At 29.2% G+C, this 12,162-nt stretch overlaps 3 protein-coding genes across 3 annotated transcripts; 2 read left to right on the top strand and 1 right to left on the bottom strand.

Annotated features, from left to right (window-relative positions):
• Positions 1 to 4,316: 4,316 nt before the first annotated feature.
• Positions 4,317 to 4,931, top strand: BX664DRAFT_208713 (uncharacterized protein). The gene has a single exon (XM_051540154.1). The coding sequence runs from the start codon at positions 4,450 to 4,452 to the stop codon at positions 4,774 to 4,776; it is 327 nt and encodes a 108-aa protein (XP_051396815.1). The 5' UTR covers positions 4,317 to 4,449; the 3' UTR covers positions 4,777 to 4,931.
• Positions 4,932 to 8,217: 3,286 nt separating this feature from the next.
• BX664DRAFT_342296 (uncharacterized protein) lies at positions 8,218 to 8,944 on the top strand. The gene is made up of 2 exons (XM_051547116.1): positions 8,218 to 8,827; positions 8,874 to 8,944. The coding sequence occupies exon 1, from the start codon at positions 8,354 to 8,356 to the stop codon at positions 8,627 to 8,629; it is 276 nt and encodes a 91-aa protein (XP_051396814.1). The 5' UTR covers positions 8,218 to 8,353; the 3' UTR covers positions 8,630 to 8,827; positions 8,874 to 8,944.
• A 70-nt stretch (positions 8,945 to 9,014) lies between these two features.
• Positions 9,015 to 11,598, bottom strand: BX664DRAFT_367106 (ATP-dependent DNA ligase; the record flags this gene model as incomplete). The annotated part of the gene is made up of 10 exons (XM_051548551.1): positions 9,015 to 9,050; positions 9,139 to 9,816; positions 9,884 to 10,066; positions 10,147 to 10,242; positions 10,300 to 10,501; positions 10,575 to 10,650; positions 10,729 to 10,891; positions 10,952 to 11,194; positions 11,268 to 11,421; positions 11,525 to 11,598. The coding sequence occupies 10 exons, from the start codon at positions 11,596 to 11,598 to the stop codon at positions 9,015 to 9,017; spliced, it is 1,905 nt and encodes a 634-aa protein (XP_051396813.1).
• Between the last annotated feature and the right edge of the window lie 564 nt (positions 11,599 to 12,162).

The raw sequence follows: 12,162 nt of genomic DNA, 5'->3' as shown, positions 1-12,162 counted from the left end.
ATTCTTTAACTTGATAAAAAACAAAAAGAGGTAACGACATTACCTTAAGGTCCTCATTAGATTGTTGTTGCCATCTTGAATAAAAAAAGGAAACGCCAAGTTCAAACAGATAGACTAGTTGCTATAGTACCTAATAGCATAAAACATAAAAAAAGTAAATAGCTATTAGTATTCTTTTACTTTATATAAAAAAAAAAGCTAACTCCATTACCTTCCAGTCACGACATTCCTTTACCATCACCAACATGAATAAAACAAAAGGAGGTAAACACCACGTTTAATAGATAGAATAGTTACTACAGTGTAAGTAAAATAAAAAAAAAAAAAAAAAAGTAAATAGTTAGTCATATTCTTTTACTTTATATAAAAAAAAGCAAGTCCGTTACCTTAAGGTCAACTTGAGATCTCTTTGACATGACCAACATGAATAAAACAAAAGAAGGTAAGCACCACTTTTAACGCGTAAAGTAGTTGCTATAATATAAATAAAATAAAAAAGAAAAAGAAAAAGAAAAAGGTTAGTAGTATTCTTTTACTTTATAAAAAAAAAAAAAAAAAAAAAAAGTAACTCCGTTACCTTAAGGTCACCACAAGATCTCTTTGACATCACCAACATGAATAAAAACAAAAAGAGTTAAACACCACTTTTAACACATAAACTAGTTATTACAATATAAATAAAATAAAAAAAGTAAACAGTTAGTAGTATTCTTTTACTTTATATAAAAAAAAAGTTAACTCCATTACCTTTTGGTCATCATAGATCCCCTTGTCATCATCAACATGAATAAAACAAAAAGAGGTAACCACCATGTTTAACAGATAGAATAGTTGCTATAATATAAATAATAATAATAATAATAATAATAATAATAATAATAAAAAAGAAAAAGAAAAAGGTTAATAATATTCCTTTACTTATAAAAAAAAAAAAAAAGTAAACTCCGTCACCTTAAAGCCAACATAAGATCTCTTTACCATCACCAACATGAATAAAACAAAAAAAGGTAACCACCACTTTTAACACATAGAATAGTCTCTACAATATAAATAAAATAAAATAAAGTAAATAGTTAGTCATATTCTTTCACTTTATATAAAAAAAAAAAGTCAAGTCCATCACCTTCCAGTCACCACATCCCCTTTCTCATTACCAACATCAATAAAACAAAAAAAAAAACGTAAACGCCACTTTTAACACATAAACTAATTCCTATAACATAAAATAAATAAAATAAAATAAATACTTGCTCATATTATTTAACTTAAATAAAAAAAGAAATGTCAATCAATCATTACCTACTGTCATATGAGATGACATGACTTTTTTTTTTTTTTTTTTGTCATCACTACTACTTACTGTATTGACATTGTTGCTAATGAATAAAACTAAAGCAATACAATATATAAAATAAAATAAAATAAAATGAAGATATAAAATAATAAAATAAATATATATTCAATAAGATAATAAAAAAAAAGGAAAAAGAAAGGTAGAATATAAAAAAATGGCCACCCAGTTCATCCCCCCCCCCCTTTTTTTTTTTGCTCACATCTCTCAAAATAACTTGTTCATATCCCCCCCATCCATGCCCTTTTTTTTCTTCAATCATCAACTAACAACTCTTTTATACATCTATCAATTCAATATCAATCATTCTATACCCCCTCTCCAATCCAAATAACAATCATTAAAATAAAATCAATTATATATACTTCATAACATCAACAATATCAACCCATCATTAAACAATATTAAATAAATAACAACATCATGCCTATTAAACAAAGGGGCTAAGCGTGACTTTTTCTTTGTCATATGTGAAATAAGTGAAGTAAAAAAAAAAAAGAAAGAAAATAAAAAAGGGGCTAAAACGCGACTTTTTCTTTGTCATATGTGAAATAAGTGAAGTAAAAAAAAAAAAAGAAAGAAAATAAAAAAGGGGCTAAAACGCGACTTTTTTTTTCTCAGACCGTGTGCCTTTTTTTTTTTTTTTTTTTTACTCTTAAAATCATGCATCAGAATCGGAGTCATCGTCTGAACAACGTGTCACTTTACGTCATATTGCCATTTAAGGTTATTCTTTTTAATGCTCATATTAACAATATACTATATAAAATCGATCAAATAGAAAAGTATTCATAATGGATTTATCATCAATAATAATCATCATCATCGTCATCATCGATAATCAATTGATTTTTCACATGTGTTGACTTTGAGTGGAAAAACAAAAGTAAATGTCCTATAGACCTTTTACTATGAGTTGAAGTTTTTTTTTCTTTTTAATGCAATAATGTATATTTTCTTTATTTTTTTTATTTGAATATAAAGAAAGATCATACAACAAGCATATAACATTGTTTTTTATGGGTGACTCGGAAAGATAAAGATGGATGATGTTTTTTTCTATTCATTTTTATTATTTACTAGAAATGGTAATTTTTAGAGTATGTACCTAAAAATAAAAATCCAGTTTGTTGGATAGATGGAGATCGGGCCGATTCCGATGATCATGGTTTCTTAAAAAGGAGGAAGATGACAGTAAATGATCATGCGACTTGCTTATCTCTCTACTGCAAAAAAGGAAAAAGAAAAAAAAAAGACTTTTTTATGCCATCCATCATACACAAGCAGTATCAAGATTCTAATCATAATACATATATAGAAAAATAGGATAATAAAAAGAATAAAAGGTATGTCTCATATTTTATTCTGTAACCTAACACAGTACTATATAACTATTTCTATCCATTCTATTCCAAGATTGTTTTTACTAATGTTGTAATGTGGTGGATCAGTATCCTTGGGAAAAGTATTAACAAAAAAAAAAAAAAAGATAGAGAAAAAAAAACACGCTACAGTGATAAACAAAAAAAAAAAAAAGATAAAGAAAAAAAAAACACGCTACAATGGTAAATAAGAAAAAAAGAAAAAGAAAAAGAAGAAGAAAAAGAAGAAGAAAAAAAAAAACACGCTCCAGAGGTAAACAAAAGAAAACGCTCCAAAGGTAAACAAAAAAAAACGCTCCAGAGGTAAACAAAAAAAAAACGCTCCAAAGGTAAACAATAAAACACGCTCCAAATGTAAACAATAAAAAATATTTTTTTTTTAATATTATTTTTTTACGCGATGATACAATAACCCATAACACGTCAACCATCATCATCAAATCTTTTCTTTTTTTTTTATATTACATAAAACATTCTACCTTACTAATAAAAAAAAAGAAGGGGGTTACTGTAGATGTAACCTTAATTCATGTTACTGTCATATCATCCAATTAAAAATAGTCATTGATATTTCTAATTGACATTATATAAAGAAAAGTATCAAGTTATACTTTAATTTAATAAAAAGTTTACATTAATATTAAATAAATTATTTCTTTTATTAGTTTTATTCATATTATTATTATCATCATCATTGTTTTTCTTTTTTTTTTAATTCTAATGACTCGAATATATATAAAATACTTACTTTCATCTTGAATAATAGAAAAGAGTTGACTAATTATGGTAATAATTTGAATTGTTACATTTGATAGAGCATTGCAAGCGAAAACACGCTAATTGTTTTGAAATGATGATGATGATAGCGCGTACTACTTTTTTTTTTTTTGTTTACAATGTTAGTATTACCTTATGCAGTCATCTTTAATTTTTTTTTTTGAAACAGATTACACGCTAACACGCTCCTTTTTTTTTTCTCATTAGCGCGTTACTTTTTTTTTTCTTGTTTATTTTTTTTTACGCCTCCTTTATAAACACTCTTTTTTCTTTTTTTCTTTTCCCACCTTTTCTTTCACTTTCTCTCCATTTCTTTTACTACCTTTACCTTTACTTTTTTTTTTTATTCCATCATGTTTTACTTTGTTGCTGAATGGTTTACTTTGGAATATGTTATCAAGTAATTGTCATGACTATACTCTATGTCTTCCCTCGTCTTAAGCACCTGCTGAAATGATCATACATCGTTTTCTTTGGTCATCGATTTCATTTGGCATTGGATTCTAGTCATCATCCACTTTCTTTTTTTACTTGGTGTTGGATTACAAGTCATCATCCATTTCTTTTTTGGTGGTGTATTACATGTTATGTTACTATCATCATCTATCTCTTTTGGTACTGGATTTGTCATTATCATCGTTTGCTTTTTGGTGTTGGATCCCATGATCATCATCCATTCTTTTTTATTTGGTGTTGGATTCCATGATCATCATCCATTCTTTTTTATTTGGTGTTGGATTCCATGATCATCATCCATTCTTTTTTATTTGGTGTTGGATTCCATGATCATCATCCATTCTTTTTTATTTGGTGTTGGATTCCATGATCATCATCCATTCTTTTTTATTTGGTGTTGGATTCCAGTTATCATTATCCTCTTTCTTTTTTTGGTGTTGGATTCCATGATCATCATCCATTCTTTTTTTGGTGTTGGATTCCATGATCATCATCCATTCTTTTTTATTTGGTGTTGGATTCCATGATCATCATCCATTCTTTTTTTTTTTGGTGTTGGATTCCAGTGATCATCCGTTCTTTTTTTTTTGGTTTTGTATTACAAGTCATTTTTTTGGATTACAAGCCATCATCCATTCTCTTTTATGGTTTTGGATTTCAAGCCATCATTCATCTCTTTTTGGTTTTGGATTTCAAGCCATCATTCATCTCTTTTTGGTTTTGGATTCTAGTTGTCATCATCCATCTCTCTTTTTGGTTTTGGATTCTAGTTGTCATCATCCATCTCTCTTTTTTGGTTTTGGATTCTAGTTGTCATCATCCATCTCTCTTTTTTGGTTTTGGATTCTAGTTGTCATCATCCATCTCTCTTTTTTGGTTTTGGATTCTAGTTGTCATCATCCATCTCTCTTTTTTGGTTTTGGATTCTAGTTGTCATCATCCATCTCTCTTTTTTGGTTTTGGATTCTAGTTGTCATCATCCATCTCTCTTTTGGTTTTGGATTTCAAACCATCATCCACTCTTTTTTAAGGTTTTGGATTACAAGTTGCCACCGTTGCCATCATCATCCATCTCTTTCTTTATGATGTTGGATTCAAATGATCATCCATCTCTTTCTTTATGGTGTTGGATTCAAATGATCATCCATCTCTTTCTTTATGGTGTTGGATTCAAATGATCATCTATCCTTTTTTCTTTCTGGCTTTGGATTACAAGCGATCATCATCATCTCCTTGTTGGACTACAAGTTGGGGTCACAAGCGATCATCCATCCATCCATCCTTCCCTCCTCCTGGTCGTGGGCTTTGGGTCTTGGGTCAAGGCTTTCTTGCCACGGTTTTGGAGTCATCATCACAGCCCTCGATGGCTCCAAAATCGTGGCAAGCGAAAGGGTTTTGGGTCCCGGACGTTTTTACGGGATATGGGTCATCGAAGATGACCCATATCATTATTATTAGAATTAGAAGTAGTTATATTATATAGTATTTACAACATCAATAAAAAAAGTCTGTTTTAAAAAAATATATGAAAATTACAATATGTGTTTAATATACAATATATGTTTATTGCAATTCAATGTTCATAAAGTACAGTTTCATTAAGTATTATGTACTATCTAATAGTGTATAAGTTAATACTGTATATATGTACTTTAAAACCCAAGTAAAGCCAAGTAAAGCTTTATTCAGCAAATCGACTTGTAAAAAAATTTTTTTTCCCTATGGCTTTTACATGGGTGCACGGCGCGCGCCCTATTACATTAGGGTTTAAGGTATAATTGTTTCGGTTAGAATGAAAGTTGTGGTAAGATGGGTCAATGATGGATAAATAAACAAATAGAGTATAAATAAAATTAAGTTGAAAGATAAAAATAAGTTTATTAGGTATATGTATTCTAAAAAAATGTTATAAAAAAAGCAGTTCCAATCAATAGTATAGTGCAGTAATAATAAGGTTGATATAAAGTACAAGTTTGATGAATGATGATAATTAACGATAGAGGAGAGAGATACAGAGAGACCAAGCAGGGCAGAAGGAGACGATCAAAATGATATGGTTTGCACACTTAGTTTTGCTAGGGATGTTCACTAAGAATGTTGGTAGTCCATCTGTCCATTTAGCTCCTGTTACAAAATGTGAATCAGTTAAGGTGGTTATGTTTTATGTATTAACTATCCTTGACAAGTATGAGGAAGGAATAAAGGAAAAAAGTAAAGAAAACAAGTAAAAAGTAAAAATAAAATGGAAACGAAATAAAATAAAAAATGAAAAGTCCGAATAGATAAAGGGTAGCAATGTATTCTATATTGTACTGTACTAGTGACAGTAATGTATATACAACAGAAAGTAGATGAATTCTTTGTTATTTTCCTTTTTATTGCTGATAATATATGGGAATAGATCGAGTCGAATAGAAATATATAATAAAAATTAATATGATTTCATATTCTTTTTGCTTGCATTCATCTGTGATTTAATTTATTTTTAAGGAACCAGGTACAAAAGTTGGAATGTATCGATAACGATTGATGATATTGAAATAATCAAGTAATAATAACTAAATAGTGATAATGAATATGAATTTTATTAAAGAATGAAACTGATCTTATAAGTAAACTACCAGTAATAACAATCACTAATGATCCACAAGCAAAATTGAGAGAAAAAAGATCAAAAAGATACTTCTAATTGATGGTAAAGTCGAATCCAGTTGAATCCTACGATAATATATCCAGTTCATTCATGTCGTCTATCTTTTGGGCAGTAGTATGTATCCATTCTGTTTAATTCTGTTGATCTATTGTTGATCCTATTTTATGTTCGTCCATTTTGCAGATTCTGTTGTATGCCCTTCCATCTTTTTGATCCTACTGTATTCATTTATTTTGTTGATCCTATTACCTGTCCATCCATCAAGTTATTCCAGATGAATGGCCACGTCGCGTAGTATCCTATTGACATAAAGTTACAATGATAAGCCTTTGTGTATCTAAATTTCTCTTTTTTTTTTTTCCCTTTTAGACATACATTCAGTAATAATGATTAACCAGAATACCAAGTAGAAAAGATGATAAAGAGGAAAGAATAGTGGCCTTAGGTGGACAGATGTTGTAATACAAAGATCAGTGTCAGAAGAACGCATATAAAAAAAATAAAAGGAGAAAGGGAAGGTTAGAAAGAAGAAGAAAGGGACTTGTTTTTGAAACTTACCTTTAATAAGAGTAAAAAATATTTGTAAAACCACATAGATAAAAGGAGAAGCATATAATAAAGAGGCTGTACTGTATAAAATAGATAAATAAAGAAAGAAAGAATGATAAGAGTAGAAAATACCAGGGTTACTATCCTTTTTTTTTTTGACTGACTTTAATCAATCATATTTGTATCTAGAATATAGATTGAAATAAAAAAAAAAAGGATGATATTAATATAGTAGATAAAGTTGATGGTGTAATGAAATGGATGATTTACCTTATTAAACTTAAGTATAATATGTTAAATATATTTTTGTGTTTGGTTGTTTTAAATAGAAGGTAACTGTAAACACAAACTAAAGAAAAGAGAATGACTCAGTTCATTGAATACAATGAATACACATAAAAAAGCCTTCTTTTATTTTACTTTACTTTGCTTTGGATTAAAATATAAACGTATAAATAAAAGAAGAAGAAGAAAGAAAAAGAAAAAAAAGTGATAAAAAGAAGAAGAGGAAGAAAATTAAACAAACACGTTCTTTTTTTTTATTTTTTATTTCTCACAGCATCTAATTTTATCTCAGCGGACAAAGCAAAAAAGCATGACAAGACATTTTTCTTTTCTCACACATTGTCTTTCTTGTCCTGAATCTAAACATAGATAGTTATCCAATCAAATTGAAAAGGGTATATACTTTTGATGATGATAAATGAATGAATTATAGAATAGGATAGAGGGTTAGTGTACTATTAGCTTTTGATTTTTATTCAGTTGATTTTATATAATCACGTCAAATAAATGATCGTTTCGAGTTACTTATATTTTTATCGATAATATTGATGTTGACGATGAATGGTTATATATTAAAGATGAATATCATGATTCATTGTTAGTGTATCTGCATGATAAACAACGATAGTGATTATTAGGGAGATATGATAACAAGATAATATTGAAGAAATGATTCAAAATAAGTATGTATTTTATTGTAAGTAAAGATATATATAAATATAAAAGAAAAAATAAATACAACTAATAATACTAACTATAAATATATATGTATATAACATAAAAAATCAAATAAAGATATGTATATAACATAAAAAATCAAATAAAGATATCAATCAAGAATATGTTTGTATCATTTCTCTGGTATTGATGTCCAGTTGATGTCTTGCTGTTCTTAATGGTATGTATCCTCCATATGATTATGTAACCTATTACTATCCACTTGACTTTTATTATCCATCCTACTGTGTATACATCCAGTTGATCCTATCGTTCATCTATGCCACTTGTACTGATATATATATTGCAACTTACTTGTATCCTCTTGATATAATATTACAACAACAGTTAGTAAGTCTTTGTGTATGTATATTTCTTTTTCTTTTCTTTTTTGATATTACCTTTTATATTGTTCTTTCATATTCCAGTAATAAGTGCGTGCATTTTGTACATTATTGACTTGGCATAGTAGGATATTCCCTTTTTGTTGTTAGGTAATATGAGTGACCTAAGAGTGGAAAAAAAAAGAAGAGTTAGTTGTATAAAGGCAAAATAAATGTAGAGAATTTAAAAAAAAGTTTGAACTCCTCTTTCTGAATGGATCATAAGTCTTGAAGCAAGGATCTTTCCTTTGTCATGACGAATCCTAGAATATGACTGAAATAGATTCAGCTAATTTGATCTGACTTTTACCTATACTTACAAAAGAGCAACGATTTGCTTATCGTTTTTCATCACATATCATCCACCATCCGTCACATGTATCAGTATCATCCGCTACCATTGAAATCGTTCAATCATTATGCTTGTTTTTATTAATTAAAAAGATAAAAATACAATATAACTAAATGTTTGGCTGTTGCAAATAAAAGTCTACGATCTATATAAAATAAAAAAAAAAATCAAGTGAGAAAAGGGCATCTAAAATGAAAATAATACTTTTTTTTTGGAAAAGAGAAAAGAATTACCTGTCCACTGGAAGTAGTATCTTCAGGGTCCTTGTCCTCACGAATACGAATAAAACGAGGGAAACGTAAAGAGATACCTTTAGATGGATTGATTTGACCAACGCCTGCCATATAAGTAGGACTGATACTAAGATCCGCACATTTGACTTCAAAGACTACAACAGGATCAAACCATACATCTGGAGTAGCTGGATTGTCACCAAGACAATAAAATCGTTTGGGAGCAGGAATGACATGACTGCTGAGTTGATCATATAATGTTTTTAGTATTTCTTCAGAAAAACCAGTACCAATTTTACAAATGGTTTGATATTCTTCAGATTCAGGATCATAACAACCAAGTAAAAAGCCACCATATACATTAGTTCGTTTACCACGTCCGTGATATGCACCCATTACCACCAAATCCATCGAATCACCTAATCCATGCAAATAATCCTTCTTCACCTTGAGCCAATTTCTTGATCGTTTAGATGGTTCATATGTCGCATGATCACCATCATAAGATTTCACCATCAGTCCTTCACAGTTGTTTTCAATTGATACATCCAAAAATGTTTGAATATCAGCAATATCATTTGAATCCATATGTGTTGCAAAATAAAATTCATTCTTAGTTTCGATAAAGGAGGAGTGCAGTAACCGGCGTCGTTCTACAAATGGTTCTTGTAAAAGTGACTATATCACAAAAAAAAAGATATTATGGTTATTTGTTTACTAGAAATATAAAAATAGACGAACTTACTTTTCCATTGAGATAAAGACAATCAAATCCATAAATGGCTACACGCACAGTAATTTCTTCTTCTTTGACATCCTTTCGTTTTCTAGTACTGAGAATTTGGAATGGTAAAATACATTCTTTTTCAATATCCCATGCAACAGCTTCACAATCCAATATAAAGGAAGTAGTTGTTGGTTTGATCCACTAGTAAAACAGGATAAGTAAAAGATGATAGTCTCTTTTTCTTTTCTTTTTTTTTTTTTAAAAAAAAAGAAATCATTTACCTTTTTAATCTTGTCTATGATGTCAGGATATCGTACAGACATGTCTTCAGAGTTTCGACTGTAAATAGAGATTTTGCCATCACTTGTTCTATGAATCTATATTATAGAATTGATCAGTATCAAATAATATATATCATATTGATTTTATATTACTTGAGCTCGTTCACCATCATATTTGTATTCACATGTAAATTTTTGATCCTGAAAACGATCCAATATTTCTGGTAATGATTTTGTAGGATGAGCCAACATGGGTTTTAATGGGATGCCAGGTCGCATCGTACATTTCGATAAAAGTTCATCAATGGGGTATTGTAAAAGGGCAGGTACAATCATATCGTAACTTGGTAATTGACTAGAATGTGAAAAAAAAGTCATGCGTTAATCTATATCAAAAAAAGTATTATTATTCTTGTTATTCTATTTACTTGTAAACAGCCTTCAGGATATCCGTTGCAGTCGACAATTGTTCTTCCTTTTTTTGTTGTTTCCATTTATCAAATTCTAAAATAAAAAAAAAAAAAAAGGATTGATAAAAGGTCAGTACATTCATCAATCTATCATTTTTTGTTTATCAAATACCTGGATTTTTCATCACCACCGCTTGAGCAAGTGCTGATAAAACAGTTTGTTCAGCTAATCCAATACGTAATTTTCCTTCCAATTGTCGAATCAAATACTTTGCTTCATTTTCCAAGCAAGCCACTAGTAAACCTTGAATCTTATCCACCTTTTTGTTTTGAGACTAATAAAAAAAAGAAGAATGAGTCATTCTATTTTTTTTTTCTCTGTTGATGTCGCTTACAGATTGACCAGAGAGTTGTGCGATTTCTTTGAGAGTTTTGAATACATGAACTGTTGTCAATGGTTTTGGTCGAAAGAGTGTTCGTTGTGAAGTCTTGCTATTCTTGGCTACTGTTCCTAAATCACCAATCAATATATAGTCATCTTTGAGCGCTTTCATTGTTCTTCCAGTTGATTTTGCAATAGCCTTCATTAATAATGATTCACCAATTCCCAATTCTAATCCTTCATAATCTGGACACAACTATTATCATAAAAAAGTAGAAGGGATAAAAATTAAATATAATGATAATGAGTATCTTTTTTTTTGTCTGTACTTTGTTAATACACATGTAAACAATTTCTAAAAGTCCAGAAGGAGATAATCGCATGACTTGAACAAATAGAGTGACCAAATATTCAGTAATTTCCAGACGTTTTGTGGTATTTTCACATTTCTCAAAGGTGCGACAAAGAACAGCATAAGGTACACTATATTTATAAATCAAATAATAATAATAATAATAATAATAATAATAATAAAAAGATGTTGAGCCTATTTTGTTCTTTCCATCACTGTAAAAATGCTACTTACGGTTCATCCTTCTTCCAATTGGTGCCCAATAAAGCACTTTCCTTGGAGATTGACATTTCCGTCCTAATATACATATATAATCAGATTAGAACATAGTTTTCCATAATATACATATAAATGTATAAAAGACTTACAAAGCCTTTACTTGGTCCACCTGGCTCAATTCTTCCACTTGGTCCATTTCCATATCATCATCAGCAGATCGACTTTTCTTTGCTTTAGGTGTTTCTTGATCATCTTCACCATTTGTCAGATCTTGGATTTCTCGTTTCTTACTGTTACCCAAAAAAGTTTCCTCTAATCAAAACAAAAATAATTGTATGTTTATTATTAAACAAATAAAGGTAAATTCATCCATATTTATATTTATAATACCTTTAACATTTTCTTGACTATTTATCGAATCATTGTTGTCTTGATCGTTTGGTGTATCAAGCTCTTTTTTAATAGTAGCATCACTACCACTACCGAAGAAAGAACTAAAATAATATAGAAGGAAAAAAAAAGAGTTAAAAGAATGCAAATAACTGTTATATTACCTATGCTTACAGTTTTGTTTGTTTCATGAATAGATAGTTTCAATCGTAAAAAGATAAAAGAAGAAAGAAAAGAATCGCGCTGCGAGTAAAATAATTTTT

This window comes from Halteromyces radiatus (assembly GCF_025201355.1).
Source record: "Halteromyces radiatus strain CBS 162.75 chromosome Unknown BX664scaffold_9, whole genome shotgun sequence".
NCBI classification, from domain to species: Eukaryota; Fungi; Mucoromycota; class Mucoromycetes; order Mucorales; family Cunninghamellaceae; genus Halteromyces; species Halteromyces radiatus.
This window is presented reverse-complemented; position numbering and strand designations above follow the sequence as displayed.